Source organism: Ailuropoda melanoleuca, chromosome 17, assembly GCF_002007445.2.
Source record: "Ailuropoda melanoleuca isolate Jingjing chromosome 17, ASM200744v2, whole genome shotgun sequence".
Taxonomy (NCBI): domain Eukaryota; kingdom Metazoa; phylum Chordata; class Mammalia; order Carnivora; family Ursidae; genus Ailuropoda; species Ailuropoda melanoleuca.
The window spans coordinates 18,735,463-18,755,079 of NC_048234.1; the positions used below are offsets into that span (position 1 = coordinate 18,735,463).

Genomic DNA, 19,617 nt, shown 5'->3' on the forward strand with positions numbered 1-19,617 from the left:
AGTGGAAATTGATGGGGTTTTTTTCCTATTTAACACCAAATTGAAGATATACATGTTCCATTCTGTCTCCCTCTATGCAGTAAATTTAATTATTGTTCACATTGAACTTTCCTTTTTTATGTGGGGGTATCATTTACATATTTTTGTATTTCCAATATCAAGAAATCATCAATAACTACCATGTTTGCATTGACTCAACAGAGACTTTAGGAAGAAATCCATGTTTACTGCTTGCATATATCTCAGAGACCTTACCTTCAGTCCTCTTGGGTCTTTCTCTGCACTTCCACCTCCTGAGCAATATAATTTTTTTAAATGTCACAATTTTTAAAAAGACATTTATTTATTTGAAAGAGAAACAGGATGAGCAGGGAGAGAGACAGAGAGAGAGGGTGAGAGACTCTTCATCAGACTACCCACTGAGCGAGGAGCCCAACTTGGGGCTCAATCCCTTGACCCTGAAATCATGACCCGAACCACAACCAAGAGTCAAACACTCAACCAACTGAGCTGCCCAGGCACCCCTAAATATTACAATTGTTTCAGCAACAGAGCTATTTTTATTTTACTAAGAAGATTATTCAGAGGGGTGCCTAGGTGATTCAGTCAGTTAAGTGTCTGCCATCGGCTCAGGTCATGATCCCAGGGTCCTGGGATCAAGCCCCATGTAGGTCTCCCTGCTCAGCAAGGAGACTGCTTCTCCCTCACCCTCTGCCTGCTGCTCCCCCTGCTTGTTCTCTCTCTCTCTCTGTCAAATAAATAAATAAAAAAAATATTTTTTAAAAAAAAGATTATTCAGACTGTGAGTCTGACTTTAACATGTTTATTTAGGCATATCGAACATATTTTTCTATATGATATTCCCATTATCTACAGTTCCAATAGTGTAATATCTGTTCTAATTCTGCTATTATTTTCATCTTGTACTTTTCATCACAAAGGTTTGTTTCATGGTATGTTTTGTAGAATTTGACTGTTAAAACAGATTCTTTAGAATTTTCTCTATGAAAATTCTTTCAGTATTGCTTTTAAATTAAATTATTGTGCAAAGGAATTCCGTTCATTTTTACCAAGCTCCTGGTGAACAGATTTGGGGTTTGCTGTTTGGCACCATGTATGCTGTGTGAATTATACTTGTACATACATATAATGGTGGGTTTGTGGTTTGGAATGCTGTTGAGACTAATTAGGCTGAAATATATATGTTTTGTACTATGTAGGATAAAATATTTTTCCATTTCTCAACCTCTAAAGCTATTTTCTTTAAGAGAGGTATTGAATTTACAAAGAGCCTCGTATTGAATGGCTCACCGTTTTAGAGCACCGCCAGGCTTCATCTCTGTCTTCCTCAAACGTATGCCCCGTAAACTTCAAACTCCAGTACACCAAACATGTGCAAATTCTCTAAATGGTGAAAGTGGCTTCAAAGGTTAGTAACGTTCCTGTACTTATTCTTTATAATGTCAGAATTTCAATTAACTCACTGCTAGTTTACACGTAAATTTAGGAGTACATTTTCTTTTATCTAAATTTTTTATGTGTTCTGTATTTGGAGCACGTTTCTGAACACATAAATTCTGTCATAATGTGGGGAATAGAATCCAAAATCATATTTTACATTTTAAAACACATTCATTAAAAAATTGTCCATGTGTACGTACTTTTTAATTTCTTGGCATGCAATTTTCTACATTATTCTGTTATTAGTTTTGAATCTCTAGTGATCATAAAATTTTATCACTGTATGTTATTAATATTGTTTGTTCTTTTTCTATTTTTCCTAGTCTTATAAAACACTTTCTTATTCAATTAAATTCTATTGGCAAACACTCTTTGCTTGTTTTGTTTTGCTTTATCCTTTATAATTGTTTATTCAAATTTCATTACAGCCTACCATTTATGTCCTTTGTTGACTCTGTTCTTTTTAGCTCCTTATCCGCAAATGTTTATCTTATTTAAGTTAACACATTTTGTTTTTAAATATAAGACATTATGGATATGAATTTTCCCCTAGGTTCTATTTTAGTGGCAGTTTAAATACACATGTCAACTTTCTAGTTGCCCAATATATAGCACAGTACATTTACTGACTGAGTTTTTAGAATTAATTTATAATTTCATCACATTACTTTCATGTAACATGTTCTTACAGTACAGATTATTTGAATGTTGAGACTTTATTTNAATTAATTTATAATTTCATCACATTACTTTCATGTAACATGTTCTTACAGTACAGATTATTTGAATGTTGAGACTTTATTTTTATATTATTTTACAGACATTAAGTAAACATGTAATTATTAATTGCAAGTATTTGCATTTTATTTTGATCATCATATATTTTTCTTTAATGTTTTTCATATTATTATTATTACTTCACAGTTTACTTTATTCATTAGAAAGTTTTCTGGTGCAGCCCCTCAAAAACAGTATGGAGCTTCCTCAAAAAGTTAAAAATAGAACTACCCTACAATCCAGCAATTGCACTACTAGGTATTTTCCCAAAAGATACAAAAATACAGATTCAAAGGGATACCTGCACCCCAATGTTTATAACAGCATTATCTACAACAGCCAAATTATGGAAACAGCATAAGTGTCAATGGACTGATGAATGAATAAAGAAGATGTGTGTGTGTGTGTGTGTATACACATATATGTATATATACACACAATGTAATATTACTCAGCCATAACAAAGAATGAAATCTTGCCATTAGCAATGACATGGATGGCGCTAGACAGTACTTATGCTAAGTGAAATAAATCAGCCAGAGAAAGACAAATAGCATGTGATTTCATTCATATATGGAATTTAAGAAATAAAACAAAGGAGCAAAGGGGACAAAAAAAAAAAAAAAAGAGAGAGAGCCAAACCAAGAAACAGACTCTTCACTGTAGAGAACAAAGTGATGGTTACCAGAAGGGAGGTGGGTGGAAGGATGGGAGAAATAGGTGTTGGGGACTAAGGAGGGCATGTGTTGTGATGAGCACCCGGTCATGTTGAATCACTATATTGTACACCTGAAACTAATACTACATTGTATGTTAACTAACTGAAATGTAAACAAAAACTTTTTTAAAAAGAAAGTATTATTAATAGCTCCATAAATATGTTCGGGAATTTTTTATTACTTTACTATTTTTTAACATATTTTGAGTGCACATTCTTAAGTTCATATTTTGGATAACTATTGCTTCTTTGAAAATTGAGAGCTTTACTGTGAATTGACCTCTGTGTTATTTCCAATTTGGAGCTATTATGAAAAATGCTGCTAAGAAAATTCTTGAACATTTCTTGGGCAAACATATGGCTGCATTTATGTTGTGTATATGCTTTCACATTTGTTCTCTGAGCCCTTTGCCCGGGAAATTAGACTTCCAAGGCTTACTGGTTAGGATTACTTGACTAGCACACCTTCAGCAATTTCAATGCCTTTCCAGTTTTACTAACAATTATTGCTTGCGGGAAACTGAGATATTAGATGGATTAGGTGGTCTCAGACAGTACTTTCCTCCTCCCCACTTTTCACATTCCAGAATCTCCCCTTAGCGTGACTCACCCTAGAAAAGGAATCACTTCTCACCTACCTACTCACCTCCCCTTACTGCTCCACATCCATTACGAGAGTGAAATCTTAGCAATTCACAGGGGGATTGAACTTCTCCCAAAAGAGAATGTTCCAGAAGTCTTGATCTTTCAGAATCTTGCCAGATAATAAAGGCAAGTGTCGTGTGGCACATTTGAGAGAGGATTCTATAGTAATCATGTTATTTATTTCCTGTATTTTTTTAAGATTTTATTTTTAAGTCATCTCTACCCCTAACTTGGGGCTCAAACTTACAATCCTGATATCCAGAGTTGCGTGCTCTACATACTGAGCCAGCCAGGCACTCCTATTTCCGGTATTTTATAATGCTTTGACATCCTGTGGCCTGGAAAGACTCCCCATCCCAAGGCTAGCTACTTCCTAGAGGTAGTACACAACTTCCCTGAGAATACACTTTTCAGAGAGCTCTGACTCGTTCAGGGTGATGTGGCCTTAGGCAGGAATACATTTTCATTGCAAATCAACCAATCCAAAGACCACATCCCCAACTATTTCCATTGTCTAATTTTCACACATTAAGAGAGTATTTCCCCTGCCCTAAAATCATAGTAAGGTCAGGTAGTATGCAACTAGACACCGCCCCTATAGCCCAGAGTCCAGTGAAACTGTCAGACTATCCTATTCTAACCTTGCTCAGACTTGCCTACTCTGCCTTGACCATTTCTTTCCAAGGAAATGGCAATAAAGGCTCTGGGTCATGCTCTCCCCTTGCTCCTTCCACCTCCCGAATGACTCTGGTACTTATCAGTGCAGCCTCGCATGACATAGTATGCCCCCTCTTAGAAATGTAGGTAATAAACTCCCCTTTCAAAGGCAGTTCTCTCCATGTCTGTCACCTTACTATAACTGATTAAAACAATTTTTAGGATGTGAGACTACAGTGGATAAAAATATACTTGGATCAAGTCATATTTATTAATATGACTGTACCAGCTGTGGATTCAGGAATGAATGTGTTAGCTTGAGTCTGTGGGAGTAGCTCTAACAGTTTCCCCAACTGGTTTATTGAATCAAGGATTCAATGTTGGTCTACAGTACATAAGATTAAGATTCCAGGACATCCAATGTATACTTAAAGAAATAGACTGAAGGTTCATGGTGATGGGAATGATAGGATGAATATATTGCTTGTGCTGCCCAGCACTCTTAAACCAGTCCCCAAGAGGCCTGGAGAACACTCCCTTAATCAACATGAAATGCGCTGAAGAGGGAGACACCTGAAACTCTGAACAGCTCTATGACGACCATATTTTTAGGTTGAAAATGATGGCAACAAAGGCATCTATTGAAATAGGTCCCTGGATTTCACTGGGAATTGAGCTTGTTAGGAGAGGTGGAGTCCTGATGGCAGCATCTCACTCTCAGTGGTAAGATGAGTGCAATTAACACAATCGTCAGCAGAGACAGTGTCCACAAGTGACGTGAAGTAGAGCAGTGGTTCTCAAATGGGCTTTACATTAGTGTTCCTTAGGGCAGTTAGGAAAATCCCATTGCCAAGCTTTCATTCCGTATAACTGAAATAAATATCTCCCCAAAAGAACCAAAACATGATTTTTTTAGTTCACTGGATATTATCAATTGGCAGCAAACTTTGAGAACCGAAAAGATTTGTAGGGATTTGTCTTTGTAACTACTTGATTATTAGATCCATTGAAATGAATTAGATATGGACTTTACCATGGTCCTTCAAAGTATATATTATATACATGTATTTTTAAGAATTTAACAATGTCCATCAAGCCTTTTGCATCATCTATGTGGTGGATAGCAAAAATGCAATAAATTGTTCCTCAATTTTGAGGAGCTATTCGGATGTACTCCGGACTACTGAACCTCTGGAGACTTCATTTTTATAACAGTTCTTTTACTTTTAAAACCTACTTTCCACTGGTTTTTATGAATGCTTTTTGCTTAGAAATCTGATGGGCTTCTATTTCCTGTTCACCAGTTTTCTAATTAACATAATGTCATCTATTATAGACCAGTGTAACATTCTCTCGACTATCAAGAGGATCCCTCCAGACTGTATTACAATAAAGCAGGAGATTTGATATAGACCTACTTAAGACTTTCCACACAGAAAATCAGAATACATCAAAATAAGCACCCATTTTTGATCTTAAAAGTTTTCTTTGCCATGTTTTTTCTTTAAAAAGGTAAAGTCAAATTACAAATGCATAATTTCAACCCCAAATACTTAACTATTCGTGCATTTAAAGATATTACAATATTTCGTATGTGATTCCCATATTAGTTTCACACCAAAGAAGAGTAATCGTCTGTTCCTTAATATTCCTAATTACCAGCGCATATTCGAATTTCCCAAATTATCCCCATAGTCTGCGGTAGCTGCTATCTTTTCCATTGGGATCTGATCGAGGGGCAAACATTGCATTGGACTGTAAAGTCACAATGAAACAAGAACATCTGGGGGCTCTAAAGGAACGTGGACAGAAAGATGGTCACCGACAATATTTTACCAAATGTCTCAAAAAGCGGAAAATACCGCGAAGTTAAGAAGCGAGCGCAGAGGACAATGGGAAATGTAGTCGACTCTAGAGGGATCACCGCGCAGCACTCTGGGGACGGGTCCTCTGGCTTTCTTCTGCGCATGTGCGTTCCCAGCCTCGCCTCTTCCTCTCGGATCTGGGTCCTTGCGGGGAGGAGGTGCACACATGGGTCGAGAGCGCTGAGTGGCGGGGCGTAGCGCAAGTAGGGAGCCAGCGTGGAAGGCTGGGCTTGTCCGGGGGCGGTGGATAACACCTGGGAGCGGCTGGGGGGACCTTCCGAGCCGGGGGCGCGCGCCAGGCCCCGCAGTCACCGTGGGCAGGTGGGGCTGAGCCTGGTCAGAAGCAGGTGCTCGGTGCGGGCCGGGCTGTACGGAGACCGTGAACCCGACCCTGCTTGCAGCTCGACCGGGGAAAAGGCTTCCCCGCAGCAGGAGGGGAAAGCGCGTTCCTAACGTTGACAACGAACGTGCTGGAAAGCTCGGGAGGCGGGTCTGCGGTGGAGCCCGAGTTGGGGAGCCGCAAAGACTAGGTAAATTTCAAGTCAGACGCCTGTTACTTCTCTGGAAATGAGGATAATAATAAGGTCTGTTTCTTGGCTCTTCTCTGAGTTAGGTAATAGGTCACCGGTGAAACCTGTAGCCTGGAGTCAGGTCCAAGTGGAAGCACACGCTTTGTCCCTGTGGGAAATCTAAGTCTCAGATTAGTTAGATGCTAGAGTCTGAGAGGGCCAGCAGGGTGTCCACCGTCCTGTCCCTGTTACTTTGCTCTCTGGGTTTCCTAACGCAAGGGGTAAAATGATATTCCTAGGACAGTGGATAAAGATGGAGCCTGAATCTTTTTTCTGTCTTTATTTTAATGAAAGAGCAGTGCTTTGTCTTTTCGTATACTTGAATCATTTGTTGTTGTTTTTTTCTATTATTTTTTTTAAGTTGATAAAAAAAAAAAGTGTAGTAACCTGTCTCTTTATGTTCCCATAATCACTTCAGGGACTCATGTGGACAGTTTTTGTTGGCTCTGCGTGGTCATTCCATGTCTTTTCAAGGGCTCAAACGCCCTATTCCTGTAGGGAGCCTGTGCCCCATCTGGGATTCTGAGACTGTGGAAGTGAATTTAGGAGCAGTGAGATATGCCCGGTCTCTTGACTCCCTCCTCTTTCTTTCCACCCAGCTGAGCCTTACAATCTCCCAAGAGGGGCCAAAAATGAACACATCTCAGGTGAGCATTTCACTCATTCCTCACTTTGTATTAGATGAACTTAAGTTTATAGAGTCCATACGTTCAGAAAAGTAGAAATAGATTTAGATCAAGTTAAGCTTTACTTTATTACACTATTTTACACTGTTTACTGTTAATCCTGATTTTTAATATTCGGATGCGAGTGGGCACCCTTTATCAGTGTAAGTAGAGTCCTTCCTGTGACAGTTTGCTAAGATGTTGTTTTAGTCATAAACGTGCAGAAGTTATGTTCTAGTTGGCCCAAAGGTGGAACTAGAATTCCAAGGTCTGAGGGTGGGCTCAGATTTTATGCTGACAGTGTCCACTAAATCCTGTGAGCTAAGGGAACATATACCCAGTGTCTTGGTCCTTCTGCTTCTGCATATCCATCTGTCATTTTTTGTTTTAATTTTGGATATATAATGCATTCATATGGCTCCAGGATACATACTGAGAAGCCCTACTCCTAGCATCCCTGTTCCTACCTATATGATGTCCTCAACTATTTTTGTTGGAACCAACAGTTATGTATACTGTATATTCTTGCTTTATGGCTTGTTTTTTCATAAATATAATTTGGACATGTTTCCATATTGATACTTAAAAAGCATATTCATTTTTTATATAGCTGCATAGTATTCCATTATGTAAAAGTACTGATTATTTAGTCAGCCTTCTATTGAAAGACATTTGGGTTGTTGATAACTTTTATATGTTTGTATGGGTGAAACTATAGGCTAAAATGGTCAGAGGTTAAATGCAGCTTCATTTTGTTAAATACTGTATAATTGTCCTCCATAGTGGCTGTTACATTTGTATTGGTGCATATGAAGTATTTGTTCAAAATTGGTGTATCAATAGCAGCAATGTCCACAATAGCCAAAGTACAGAAAGAGCCTAGTTGTCCGTCGACAGGTGAATGGATAAAGAAGATGTGACATACATATACAATGGAATACTACTCAGCTGTCAGAAAATTGAAATCTTGCCATTTGCAACAATGTGGATGGAACTGAGGGTATTAGGCAGAGCGAAATAAGTCAGTCACAAAAAGACAATTATCATATGGTTTCACCCATATGTGGAATTTAAGAAATAAATCAGAGGATCATAGGGGAAGGGAGGGAAAAATAAAATAAGATGAAACCAGAGAGGGAGACAAACCATAAGAGACTCTTAACTGTATGAAACAAACTGAGGGCTGCTGGAAGGGAGGTGGGTGGGGGATGGGGTACCTGGGTGATGGGCATTAAGGAGGGCACGAGATATAGTGAGCACTGTTTATCATATAAGACTGATGAATCACCACACTCTACATCTGAAACTAATAATATACTATATGTTAGTTAATTGAATTTAAATAAAATTAAATTTAATTTTTTAAAAATCAGTATATTGAGCACCTGTGGTGCCACATCCAGTGTGGTGGTTACTGCATAAACAGCTGACAATCCCTGATTGGGAACAGCCCTCCTGTAGCTTACATTCAGATGATGGGAGGTCATAAACTTTAAAGACTTTGTTATTTGATAATTGATACAGAAGAAATAAAACAAGGAACATGTTGTGAGGACCAGTTTTAATTTTGAATAAGTTGATCAGTTAGGCTTCTCTGAGAAAATACTTGAAAAAAAACATTTGACAGTTGTGAGGAAGGCAGACTTTCAGGTATCTACAGAAGAACACTGGAAGCCAAGCAAGCTGCCCGTGCAAGTGCCCTGGGGCAGCATGGGCCAGAGGTCTGTGACCAGCAAGAACAGCAGTAGGCCAGGGTGGCTGCACCCAGCTGAATAGGTAAAACAGGACAGTCCGTGTGCGGAATTGAAGGCCATCACACTTTTCACCCACGTAGTATGGTTGAGACCCATCTATGCTGTTGGGTCTTTCAGTGGTTTGTCCCATTTTCCAATGAGTGGATCTATCAGAATTTGTTAATCCATTTACCAGTTGATGGACGTTTGTGTTGTTCCCAGCTTTTGGCTTTGTGAATAAAGCTGCAATAAGTGTTCATTTTTCAGTCCCTTTTGCGTGGACACATACCTTCATTTCTCTTGAGAAGATGATTAAGAGTGTGTGGAATACTGGGTTTTGTAGTAAGATGTGGTATATATATAAAATGGATGTTTAACATCATAAGAGGCTGCCATACTGTTTTTCGGAGTGACCGTGCCATTGAGATTTCTAGATGCTCTGAATCCTTGCCAGCATTTGGAATTGTCAGTTTGGGATGAGGAAGTTGTGTTGGGTTGTTTGTTTTTGTTTTTTGGGTTAGTTTGTTTGTCTTCAGTTTAAACCGCTTCGCCAGGCATGTACAGGTATTTCATTTTGTTTTTAGTTTAATCTGATGTCTGATGATGTCGAGCATCATTTCGTTTGCATCTTTGCTGTCTGTCCCTCCTCCGTGGTGAAACATCACATCTTTTCTCAAATCTTTTGTCAGTTTTTTCTAATTGAGTTTTTCTTATTCCCAAATTTTGAGAGTTGTTTAGATGTTCTGATACAAGTCCTTTATGGGGAATGTTTTATGGATGTATTCTAATCCATGACTTATCTTTTCATTTGCTTAATGCTTTCTTCTAAGAACAGACATTTTTAATTGATCAATTTAAAATTTATCAAAATATCAGACTTTATGGGTTGTTTGGTTTTTTCTTTTTCTTTTTTTTTTCCCTTTGGTCCCATCTAAGGAATCTTTGCCTAATCAGGGTCACAGATATATTCCTGTGTTATCTGTTAAAAGTTTATAGTTGTGGATTTTACATTTATGATCAGTTTGAGTTTAATTTTTGTTTACGATACAAGTTGTAGCTGTTCAAGGAAAGTTTTTTTTTTTTTCCCGTCTTATGGAGCTTTATTACTTCCAGTACCATTTGTTAAGAAGTTACTTTATCTCCATTGAATTGCCTCCGCACCTCTGTTGGAAGTCATTTGACTCTGTGTCCCTCTATATCTGGACTCTGTTCTGTTGTTTTGTGTATCGTTTTGCCTTTACCACACAGTCTTGATTATTGTTCTAATTACATGTTTTAATTAATACGTAATTGATCAATTACATATCTTGAAATGTAATGTGAGTTCTTCAACTTTGTTCTCGTTTCAGAATTATTTTGCATATTCTGGTCCTATCTTTTTCCATTTAGAATCATTCTGTCTCCTAAAAGCTTCCTGGGGTTTTTGCCTGTGATCATCGTAGGAGATCTGTAGATGAACTTAGGGAGAACTAACAGAACTGACATTGGAGCGTACTGAGCCTTCCAGTCCCTGAACACACTATAGCGCTTCATTTATTTAGTGATAAGGTGGGTTAGGAGCTATGAAAGAACATGATCTGTGTTACATTTTAGAAGAATCACTTGCTCCTGTTTAAGAATTGACTCTAATGGGGCACTGGTTGAAGCAGTGACAATTTAGGAAGCTATTCAAGTGATTCAAGTAAGAATCTGTGGTAGTAAGTTAGCACTGAGGATATCTTGAGGTGGTCAGAATCTGGGTATATTTTGAAGGTGGGGCCAACAGTATGAAAGTACCTGTTTCCCTGTAGCTTTGCAAATAGAGTGTGCTGCCGAAGGTGGGAGTTTTGACAATGGGATAAAAACCTGTTTTGTTTTACGTCTCAGTTTATTTGATGAACATTGTTTTATGATTTGGATCCATTGCACTCCATTTTTTTAAATCGTATATTCTTTATCCTGATTCTATTTTGTGTTTTGATCTTTATTTGTATTTTGAGATTCACTTGTGCCTGTGATGTAGATTGCATATTTTTCTCTAATATGTTATATTTTGGCCCTGCTTATAATTTCTATCTTTTGCCATAAGGAAATTTAATTTTTATTGTCATCAATTTCAGCAGCCTTTTATTTTATGAATTCTGGATTTTGAGTCCTATTTGGGTATTTTCCACTCCCCTCCCCAGTCCTAGTAAGATATCATTGATGTGTGATATTGCATTTGTTTAAGATATGCACCAAAATGATTTGATGTATGTATATATTGCAAATTGATTGTCACGGTAAGTTTAGCTAACATCCCTCACTTCACATAGTTAGAATTGTTTTCCTTGTGATGAAAACTTTTAGAATTCATTCTCTTAGCAACTTTCAAATATACAGGCAGTATTGTTAACTGTAGTCACCGTGCCGTGTATCACATGCCCAGAACTTAATTATCTTGTACCTGGAAGCTTGTACCTTTGACTGTCTTCATACAATCCCCTCAGTTACCACTACCCCCCACACCCCACCTCTGGCAACCACCAATCTATTTTCCGTTTCTGCGAGTTTGACTTTTGTAGATTCCACATGTAAGTGAGATCATTCAGTGTTTGTCTTTCTATATGTGACTTTTGTTAGTTAGTACAAGGCTCTCAGTGGCCATCTGTGTTGTTGTGAATGGCAGGATTTGTTTCTTTTTTATGGCTGAATAATATAAATATGTGATATATATATTATACATATGTATGATATTTGTATTATGTATATTATATATATATATAAAATGTCCCCCTTTTCTTTAATCCATTCATCCATGATGGATGCCAGATTATTTACATGTCCTGGCTATTGTAAATAATGCGCCAATGAATAGGGAGTGCAGGTACCTCCTTGAAATAGTTATTTCACTTCCTTTAGATATATATCCAGGAGTACTACTGCTGGGTCATATGGTAGTTCTATTTTTAATTTTTTTAGTAATCTCCATATTCTTTTCCATAATAGCTGCACCAATTTACTTTCCCACCCACAGTGACAAGGGCTCCCTTTTCTCTACATCCTCACCAACACTTGTTGTCTCTTGTCTTTTATATGATAGCCATTCAAACAGAGGTGGTATCTCATTGTGGTTTCGATTTGCGTTTCCCTGATGATTAGTGATGTAGAGCATTTTTTCATATACCTGCAGGCCATTTAGATTTCTAGAAAAATGTCTATTCAGTTCCTCTGCCCATTTTTTAATCAGATTGGGGTTTTTTTTTGCTGAGTTGTATGAGTTCTTATATAGAGAGTTTTGGTTATTAACCCCATATGAGTTTTTCATTTGCAAATATTTTTTCCCATTTAGAAGGTTGCCTTTTCATTCTGGTAATGGTTTCTTTGCAGTACAGAAGCTTTTTAGTTTGATGTTGGCCCCCTTGTTTATTTTTGCCTTTGGTGTAAATCCAGAAGTAATCATCAAGGCTGATGTCAAAAAGCTTAACTCTGCATTTTATTCTAGGAGTTTTGTGGCTGCGGGTCTTACATTCAAGTGTTTAATCCACTTTGATTTGATTTTTCTGTATAGTATAAGATAGTGGTCCAGTTTAATTTTTGCATGTGGCTGTCCAGTTTCCCAGCACTTTTATTGAAGTGACTGTCCTTTTCCCACTGTATAGTCTTGTATCTTTTGTCATAAATTAATTGGCCATATTTGTTCATTTATTTTTGGGCTCTGTTTTGTTCCTTTGGTCAGTATGCCTATTTTTATGCTAGTACCATACTGTTTTGATTACTGTAGTTTTGTAATATCATTTGAAATCAGGGAGTGTGATGTCTCCAGCTTTGTTCTTTCACAAGATTGCTTGCACTATTTGGGATCTTTTGTGGTTCCATACAAATTTTAGGATTTTTTTAAACAGTATTAATTTTCCCAATCCATGAGCATGGCATATCTTTCCACTTATTCATGTCTTCTTCAGTTACTTTCACCAATGTCTTATAGTTTTTATTACATAGATCTTTTACCTCCTTGGTTACATTTATTCCTAGGTTTGTATTTTTGATGAAATTATACATGGGATTGTACTAATTTCCCTTTCTGATAGTTCACTGTGGTATATCGAAACCATTGATTTTTGAATACTGATTTTACATACTGCAACTTTATTGAATTTATTAGTTCTGGCAGTTTTAGTGAAGTCTTTAGAGCTTTCTATATCTAACATTATGTCACCTGTAAATAGAAACAGTTTTACTTTTTCCTTTACCATTTGGATTCCTTTTTTTTTTTCCTTTTTCTTACCTAATTGCTCTGTCCAGGACTTCAGTACTATGTTGAATAAAAGCGGCAAGAGGGGACATCCTAGCCTTGTTTCTGATCTCAAAGGAAAAGTTTTCAACTTCCCCTCATTGAGTATGATGTTATCTATGGGTTTGTCATACATAGCCTTTATTATGTTGAGGTATATTCCCTTTCTACCCACTTTGTTGATAGTTTTTATCATGAACGGATATTGGATTTTGTCAGATGCTTTTTCTGCATCTATTGAAACAATCATATGATTTTTATTAATTTTGTTACTGTGGTATATCACATAGATTGATTTGTGGGTGTTGAACCATCCTTGCATCCCTGTAATAAGTTCCACTTGATCATGGTATATGGTCCTTTTAATGTATTACTGAACCAGGTTTGCCAGTTTTGTTGAGAATTTTCCATCTGTGTTCATCGGGTATATTAACCTGTAATTTTTTTATAGTGTCCTTGTCCATTCTTGGTATCAGGAATGCTGTCTTCATCAAATTAGTTTCAAAGTATTCCCTTCTCTTACACTTTTTGGAAGAGTTTGAAAAGGTTTGGTATTCTTTAAATGTTTAGTAGAATTCACCAGTGAAGCCATCTGGTCTTGGAGTTTCGCATATTGGGAGGTTTTGATTGCTGATTCAATCTTCTTGTTAGCAATCAGTCTGTTAAGATTTTCCAGATTGTCCAGTTTGTTGGGGTATAATTGTTCATAGTAGTCTCGTGAACCTTTGTATTTTGTGGTATTAGTTGTAATGTCTTCTCTTTCATTTCTTTTTCTTTTTTTTAAGATGTATTTATTTATTTTAGAGAGAAAGAGCACACACACAAGCAGGGGGAGGGGCAAAGGGAGAGGAAGAGAGAGAATCCTCAAGTAGACTCCCCACTGAGCACGGATCCCCATGTGGGACTCCATCCCAGGACCCTGAGATCATGACCTGAGGCAAAACCAAAAGTCGACACTTAACAGACTGAGCCACCCAGGTGCCCCTCTTCTTTCATTTATAAATTTGTGTATATATTTGCATCCTCTCAGTTTCCTGGTGAATCTAGCTACAGGTTTGTCTATTTTGTCTTTGGAAAGACTAGCTCTTAGTTTCGTTGGTCTCTTCTATTGTCTTTTTAGTTTCTGTTTCATTTATTTCCACTCTGTCTTTTTCATTACCTTAAAGTGTAAAGTGAGATTGCTTATTTGAAGTCTGTTTATTGATGTAAGCATTTATTACCGTGAATTCCCCTCTTAAAACTGCTTTTGCTATGTCTCATAAGTTTTAGTATGTTGTGTTTCCATTTTCACTTGTCTCAAGATATTTTTTGATTTCTCATTTTATTTCTTCTTTGATCCATTGGTTGGTTGGTAGCATGTTATTTAATATCCACATATTTGTGCATTTTCTGGAGTAATTGCAGTTTATTTCTAGTTTTATACCATTGTGGTCAGAGAAGATGCTTAATATGATTTCAGTCTTGGGGCGCCTGGGTGGCTCAGTCGTTAAGTGTCTGCCTTCGGCTCAGGGCATGATCCCAGCGTTCTGGGATCGAGCCCCGCATCAGGCTCCTACGTTGGGAGCCTGCTTCTTCCTCTCCCACTCCCGCTTGTGTTCCCTCTCTCGTTGGCTGTCTCTCTCTGTCAAAGAAATAAATAAAATTTTAAAAATATGTACATATGTGATTTCAGTCTTCTTATACTTATTAAGATTTGTTTTGTGGTCTAATATGTGATGTATCCTGGAGAATGTTTCCAAGCGCACTTGAGAAGAATGTGTATTTTTCTGTTTTTAGATACAATGTTTATAAGCGTCTGTGAAGTCCATTTGGTATAACATGTAGTTTGTCTTATGTTTCCTTATTGATTTTCTTCCTGAATGATCTATCCATTGTTGCAGGTAGGATATTTCAGTCCCAAACTATTATTGTATTCCTGTCTATTTCTACCTTCAGATCCATTAATTTCTGTATGCTATTAGGTACTCCTATGTTGGTCATAAATATTTACAAATGTTACATCCTCATGTTTGATGGATCCATTATCACTCTATAATTACCTTCGTTGTTTCTTGTTACAGCCTTTGTCTTAAAGTCTGTTTTATTTGTTGTAAGTATAGCTATCCTTATTTTCTTCTTCTTTTTTTTTTTTTTTAAAGATTTTATTTGACAGAGATAGAAACAGCCAGCGAGAGAGGGAACACAAGCAGGGGGAGTGGGAGAGGAAGAAGCAGGCTCATAGTGAAAAAGCCTGATGTGGGGCTCGATCCCACAACGCCGGGACCACGCCCTGAGCCAAAGGCAGACGCTTAACTGCTGTGCCACCCAGGCGCCCCTATCCTTATTTTCTTCTTAATTCCATTTACATGGAATATCTTTCTGGATCTCTTCACTCTCAGTCTGTGTGTCCTTAAAGCTGGAGTGAGTCTTTTGTAGGCAGCCTGTAGTTGTAACTTTAAAAAAAAAAAAATCTATTCAGCTATTCTCTTTTGATTAAAGAATTTAGTCCATTTACATTAAAATAATTATTTATAATTATGTCCTTTCTGTTGCCATTTGTTCATTGTTTTTCTGGCTTTTGGCAATTCCTTTGTTCCTTTCTTCTCTTTGTCCATTCCTTGTGACTTGGTGATTTTCTATAGTGGTATGCTTTGATTTAGCTTTTGGTTTTCTAAAGGTTTTTGCTTGTGGTTACCGTGAGGGTTACATAAAGCATGTTATATTTATAGCAGTCTGTTTCAAGCTGATAACCAGTTAATTTTGAATGCATACCTCAGCTCTGCATTCTTATTCTGCCCCTGACATTATGTTTTTGATGTTACAATTCCATGTTTTCACATTATATATCAGTAACAAATTATAGTAGTCATAGTTATTACTATAATACTTTGTCTTTAACCTTCATTGTAGATTTATAAGTTATTCACCCACCACCATTACATTATTTCTTTGAATAAGCTTTCTGCTCCTTTTTGGTTCTCTTCTCCTTCTGGGACCCCCTATAATGCAAATACAGCCCACTTGATGGTGTTCCATAATTCCCTTAAGCTATTTTCATTCCTTTTCATTCTTTTTCCTTTTCTGCTTCTTAATTATTGAATTCTACTTCCCTGTTATCAAGTTCACTGATCCTTTCAAGTTCACTGCTCCTTTCTTCTGCTTGATCTAGGCTACTGTTGAACCCCTCTATTGAAATGTTTAGTTCATTTACTGTATTCTCCAGCTCTATTTCTGTTAATTTCTCATCTTTTCTATCTCTTCCTTGAAAATTTCACTTTATGCATTGTTTTCCTGACCTCAGTGAGAATCTTAATGACCATTATTTTGAAGTCTTATCCGGTACCTCACTAATCTTTTCATTAAGGACATTTTTGAGGTTTTATCTTGTTCTTTTTTTTTGGACCATATTTCTGTTTCTTCATTTTTCTTTTCTCTCTGTGTTGGTTTGTGCACATTAGAAAAAAAAGCCACTTCTTCCAGTCTTGACAGTAGTCTAGTGTGGAAGATGGACCTTATCTTTCAGCCCAGCCCACGCCCTTGGTTGTCTATCAAATCTTTGTGGTGGTCCAACCTGTTTCCTTCCTTCCTAGTGGTTCCCAGTAGCTGAGGGTGTACCGAGATCCATTTTGATGTGGGCATTTTCTTATTCACTCAATATATAGGAGTTGTTCAGCTGTTCTCTTGATTTCTTTCTGAGGAAATTGCTCCATGTGTAGCTGTAGATTTGGTGTGTCTGTGGGAGGAGGTGAGACAGGAACTTGCGCTGTCGCCAACTTGACCAGAACCCTCCATTTCCTAGTCTTAAATTGTAAAAGAAACTTTCCCATGTTGTGTTATAGAATTTGATTAGCTTTATTTTTTACATTTATATGTTCAGTCCACTCTAATTTTACCTTGTTCAATGGCGTGAAAAATAGATCTAACTTTCTTACCCTTCCTATTTAATTATACATATGACATTTTTGAAAGTTTATATTTTTTCCAAAAATAAAAGATGCTATCCTTTTTCTCCTTCAAAAATCACCTGTATTCATAATCATTTTTAACTTTCTTTTCTGTTTATGGGTCATTCCAACTCATCATCTATTAAAACTTTACACAGTTTGAGTGTCAGGTACAACAATTCCAGCATCGTTGTTCTTAAATATTTTCTGGCTACATATGCTTTTTTAGCTTTCCATATGAATTTTCAAGCCAAGATAAGTAAACTGTGTATGTGTATAGTTACTACATAATGAAGAAGATATATTTATTTGAAATTCTAGTTGGAATTAGCAATTTAACAAAAATCAGTATAATTCATTGTACTAACACCAAAGGAAAGAAACCATGATCATACTATTGGATGTAGGAAATAAATTTTAGAATATTTAAATTTCCAGAGTGCTTGGGTGGTTCAGTCAGTTACACATCTGACTGTTGATTTTGGCTCAGGTCATGATCTCAGGGTCATGGGATCGAGTCCTGCATCTTGCTCCGTGCTCAGCATGGAGTCTGCTTGTTCTTCTCCCTCTGCTCTTCCCCTCTCTCTCTCAGATAACTAAATAAATAAAATCTTTTTAAAAAAGAATATTAAAATTTCTAGCATTCTACAAATGAAGGAATCTTCCTTATTTTTGTAAGCTATATCTAGCAAAAACTTTTTCAAAAGTTTGTAATTCGTAGTTCACTAGGAAAACTTTTCCTGGGATGAGAAATCTTGGAAGTCTTAGCCAGTGAAATAAGGCAAGAAAAAGTACAAAGATCTGAAAGCAAGAAATAAAAAATTTCCCCAGTGTTTATAGATGATATGATTGCTGATGTAGAAAATCTAGACGTGTCTTTGGTTCAGTATTAGACTTAATGATGCTAGACACAAGATCAGTATGAAAAATTAGGAATTTCTGGAGATAAAAATTTATATCTATGTCAGCAACAAACAATTAGAAAATGAAATTTCTAAATTTGATGTCTTTAAATATCAAGTGCCAGAAGAGCTCTCTTCTCCCTTTGGCTGCCTTATCTACACTGATAGCTCCTGAAGTATTTCTCTGCCTGATGTAGATTTTCTTCAGACAGTCTGCTCAAAACACAGGTCGAGCATCTCCAATATTATCTGATTGTTCTTTGATGAATTGCTCGGCCAGTCATTCACCCTATAGCACACTGATGATTCTAAGTGTTGCTGAATTTGACCCTAATCATTTTTCTGAGCTTTCATCAGAAGCCTACCTTCTTTGCCTCCCTCTGTGTTTATATTCGATTTTAAGCAACCTTTCCCTGTTTTTCTCATCTGATACTGTCTACTCTTTACCTTCAAGAATTTAGTCAAATTTCCCAGTCTTTCATGGCAGTGTTCTTGTCTTCCTTTGTTGTATATTCATAGTAGGTTTTTTATTTCACCAGAGTGTGTTTAAGGGATAGGATGTAAATGCACATGTTCAGTCTATTATCATGAACTAGAGCAATCATTTATGCCTGAAATGGTCTCTTAATTTCTAATAACCTACTTTGTCCATTTTCTCTTACCACCAATAATAAATTTTTTCTCTGCCTTCTTGGTTTATTCTTTTTTTGGTAAATATTGGTATTCTCTCAAATTCAGTTTTGGACCTTTTCTCCCCTCAGTATATGTCATGTCTGAGCCAGCAGATTCTGTATTAGGATTTCAGTTATCACCTTAATGACTAACGTCAATTATAATCCTTATCTTTATTGTAGATTTCATGTGCTACAAAGTCACGTAACCAGCTACGCAGTGGATAACTTTCCTGTGTGTGCACACATATTTTGAGTACAATATAAACAAGATGTGCCTCACTGTGATCCTCTACCCAACCCTTTTTACCTCTTTTTCCAGTCTCAGTATGTGGCATCAGCATCTGCCCCTCTGGTTGTGCTGTTTCTCTGTGGAACTGACCAAGAAATTAGTGCTTCCTTCTCTTGGAGAATTAGTTTCCTATGTTTCATTCCCGTTGCTTTGCTGCTCTTAAATTGATCTCTTCTGCTTAAAACATACTCCACTCTTCCTCTAGATCAATTTTAAAATAAATACGTAGTTATGTGTGGATATATCCAGGGCTTACATTAGCCCCTTCATTGATTCCCCATTACCCTAGCAAAAGACTCTGAGTGGGAGTGTTGTATACTCTAGAGAGGTTTGGGACAAAACATTGGGTATAGGATCAAATATGGAAAGATCTTTTTTTTAGTAACTTGATCTAAACAAACAAAAAAATCCCACTGAACATTATAGGTATCAAGTTAACGGATGGTGCATGTATATAATTTGTAAGTAATTGCCAATGAATCAGGGA

General features: G+C 36.9%; 1 protein-coding gene across 3 annotated transcripts in view; it reads left to right on the forward strand.

Annotated features, from left to right (window-relative positions):
- Positions 1–6,272: 6,272 nt before the first annotated feature.
- The window catches only part of LOC100482860 (zinc finger protein OZF), a 36,387-nt gene continuing 23,042 nt past the window's right edge, over positions 6,273–19,617 (forward strand). Inside the window, exons 1-2 of one of the 3 annotated variants that reach the window (XM_034647039.1) lie at positions 6,273–6,707; positions 7,292–7,339. In XM_034647039.1, coding sequence (XP_034502930.1) covers positions 7,325–7,339 — 15 coding nt within the window. In that variant the 5' untranslated portion in view covers positions 6,273–6,707; positions 7,292–7,324. The remainder of the gene's footprint in view (positions 6,708–7,291; positions 7,340–19,617) is intronic. The other 2 variants (XM_019804262.2, XM_034647040.1) reach the window with 2 other exon arrangements.